This window comes from Oncorhynchus tshawytscha, linkage group LG19 (assembly GCF_018296145.1).
Source record: "Oncorhynchus tshawytscha isolate Ot180627B linkage group LG19, Otsh_v2.0, whole genome shotgun sequence".
NCBI lineage: Eukaryota > Metazoa > Chordata > Actinopteri > Salmoniformes > Salmonidae > Oncorhynchus > Oncorhynchus tshawytscha.
Window position 1 is genome coordinate 56,189,871 of NC_056447.1, and position 2,500 is coordinate 56,192,370.

Genomic DNA, 2,500 nt, shown 5'->3' on the forward strand with positions numbered 1-2,500 from the left:
TGATATATTTCATGCATACATTCCATGGCACGAATAAGGTATTAGAAAAAAAGTACATAAAAAGTGAAATGACGTTCCATTTATGCGCGTTTAACGGGTCTGGATCGGAACTCTATTGGCATACAGTAGAGATGCACCAAATCCATTGTTCGGCTACAGTAAACACATTTCATTGTCAAGTCAATAGTTTGCTTATGAATCAAATCAGTAGCCTGCTGTACATTTAAGTGTCATGTCACCATAGGAGATGAGTTCGGTCCTACCTGAGGAGGTATAGTGTGAGGCTGAGCCGTTCTGTCTCGGAAGAGTGGAAGATTTCTCGGCGAGCCGCATAGCAACCTGCTGCTGGACCCGTTTTCCCCGGGTCATCTCATCCGACAGGGTGGCCCCATTCCCCCCGAGCTGGATCTCGGACGGGACCGCGTAAGTGCTGACGGAGGTTTTGGGCTGCAAAGCGGACAAAAATACATGGTCTTGAGCCACGATACTCATTTCAAAAATCGATTGTGACCGTTGGATGTACAATCTAGTTGCCAGTCCCAGGAAAATGGAATATAAAAGTTACAAATATTCAAACCGAGAGCGCTGTGTGTTTGTGTATTTCTCGTTTTAACAAATTCTGTTCCGGAAAATAATTAATGTTTGAATCAGTGTAATCGATATTGGTTGTTGAGTTTCTCACTCAGGTAGGTGTGAGATACTTTTCGAAAGACTGCTCCCTCGGAAATAAACGGTATCTGCTTGAAATAACAATGGGGTGGAGTCTGAGAGAGAGAGTGAGAGAACAGGCTACCTGACAGGGAAATAATCTCTCTCACTCTACTGTAGGTCATGTGTATTTCGTAAGGTGGACGGTTCAATAGAATTAATGACAAAATATAACATAATGATAATGACATAGATATAAATAATATTAAAAATAATATTACTAATATTAACGTTGATACTGCTATTAACAATAACAAGAATAGATAGCATTATTAATGATCACAACAACAACAATAATAATAATAGGTTATTCATGTGTGAAAACACTTATTTTTTCCAATTCCATAAACTTTTTTAATAAACTAATATTTTCTGACAAATATCAAAAGCCCCTTTAAATAAAGTTTGATTTGAGTTGATTAGAGCCAATCACACAACAAGGTGTGGTGCAGTATGAATAAAGCTCTGACTGACACAAGGTGTGGTGAGCCTGGCGTGTGTATCTCTGATCAGTGTATCTCTATGCTGTAGTTGTGTTGGTAGCACCTTTAACACATTACCAGCTGACACATTGGTTTTATGACACAGACATGTTCTGGCTATCACTACTCACAATTCATTGTTAGGTACAATATCGTCTCATCTCAAATGTGTTCCAGAGGATCATCATTCACTAAGGATAAGAGGTGGTCAAGGTCCCTATCCCTAAAAAACAGATTAGTTGCCGTTTGTCTATAGCAGTGGTTCCCTACTCCAGTCCTCCAGGACCCCCAACACAGGTTCCCTACTCCAGTCCTCCAGGACCCCAACACAGGTTCCCTACTCCAGTCCTCCAGGACCCCAACACAGGTTCTCCACTCCAGTCCTTCAGGACCCCCAACACAGGTTCCCTACTCCAGTCCTTCAGGACCCCCAACACAGGTTCCCTACTCCAGTCCTTCAGGACCCCCAACACAGGTTCCCTACTCCAGTCCTCCAGGACCCCCAACAGTGGTTCCCTACTCCAGTCCTCCAGGACCCCAACAGTGGTTCCCTACTCCAGTCCTCCAGGACCCCAACAGTGGTTCCCTACTCCAGTCCTCCAGGACCCCAACACAGGTTCCCTACTCCAGACCTCCAGGACCCCCAACACAGGTTCCCTACTCCAGTCCTCCAGGACCCCCAACAGTGATTCCCTACTCCAGTCCTCCAGGACCCCAACAGTGGTTCCCTACTCCAGTCCTTCAGGACCCCCAACACAGGTTCCCTACTCCAGTCCTCCAGGACCCCCAACAGTGGTTCCCTACTCCAGTCCTCCAGGACCCCCAACACAGGTTCCCTACTCCAGTCCTTCAGGACCCCCAACAGTGGTTCCCTACTCCAGTCCTTCAGGAAACCCAACACAGGTTCCCTACTCCAGACCTCCAGGACCACAACAGCCTAACTCCGGTCCTCCAGGACCCCCAGCAGGGGTTAGGCTGTAGGGAACCACTGCTGTAGAGCAGGTCTAGGGAGCAGGATGTAACCTAGTGTGACAGAGTAGGATGTAACCTAGTTTAACAGACCTCTCTCCCAAATGCCCTGACCTAACAACTCTACACTTACCCCTTGTATCCCTAATAACAAACTTAATCTCGCCATGGTTGCCATCGGTTACCTACTACAGTAGCGTCCAATCGTTGTGTGTTACTTAGCAGTAATAACACTAGGAATACGAACAGCCTGACGATGCTGCTGACATTCTTATTAGAAGTTAAAATATTGTATCTGTAAATTAATTCAGAGTTAAAAACCTAATTATCAAACAGTTGTT

At 45.3% G+C, this 2,500-nt stretch overlaps 1 protein-coding gene across 2 annotated transcripts in view; it reads right to left on the minus strand.

The window, feature by feature from the left end:
* The window catches only part of LOC112240081 (plakophilin-3), a 58,828-nt gene that overhangs the window by 56,124 nt on the left and 204 nt on the right, over positions 1 to 2,500 (minus strand). Inside the window, exon 2 of one of the 2 annotated variants that reach the window (XM_042301932.1) lies at positions 264 to 447. In XM_042301932.1, coding sequence (XP_042157866.1) covers positions 264 to 447 — 184 coding nt within the window. Of the gene's footprint in view, positions 1 to 263; positions 739 to 2,500 lie in introns of those variants that run through there. The other variant, XM_042301931.1, reaches the window with a different exon arrangement.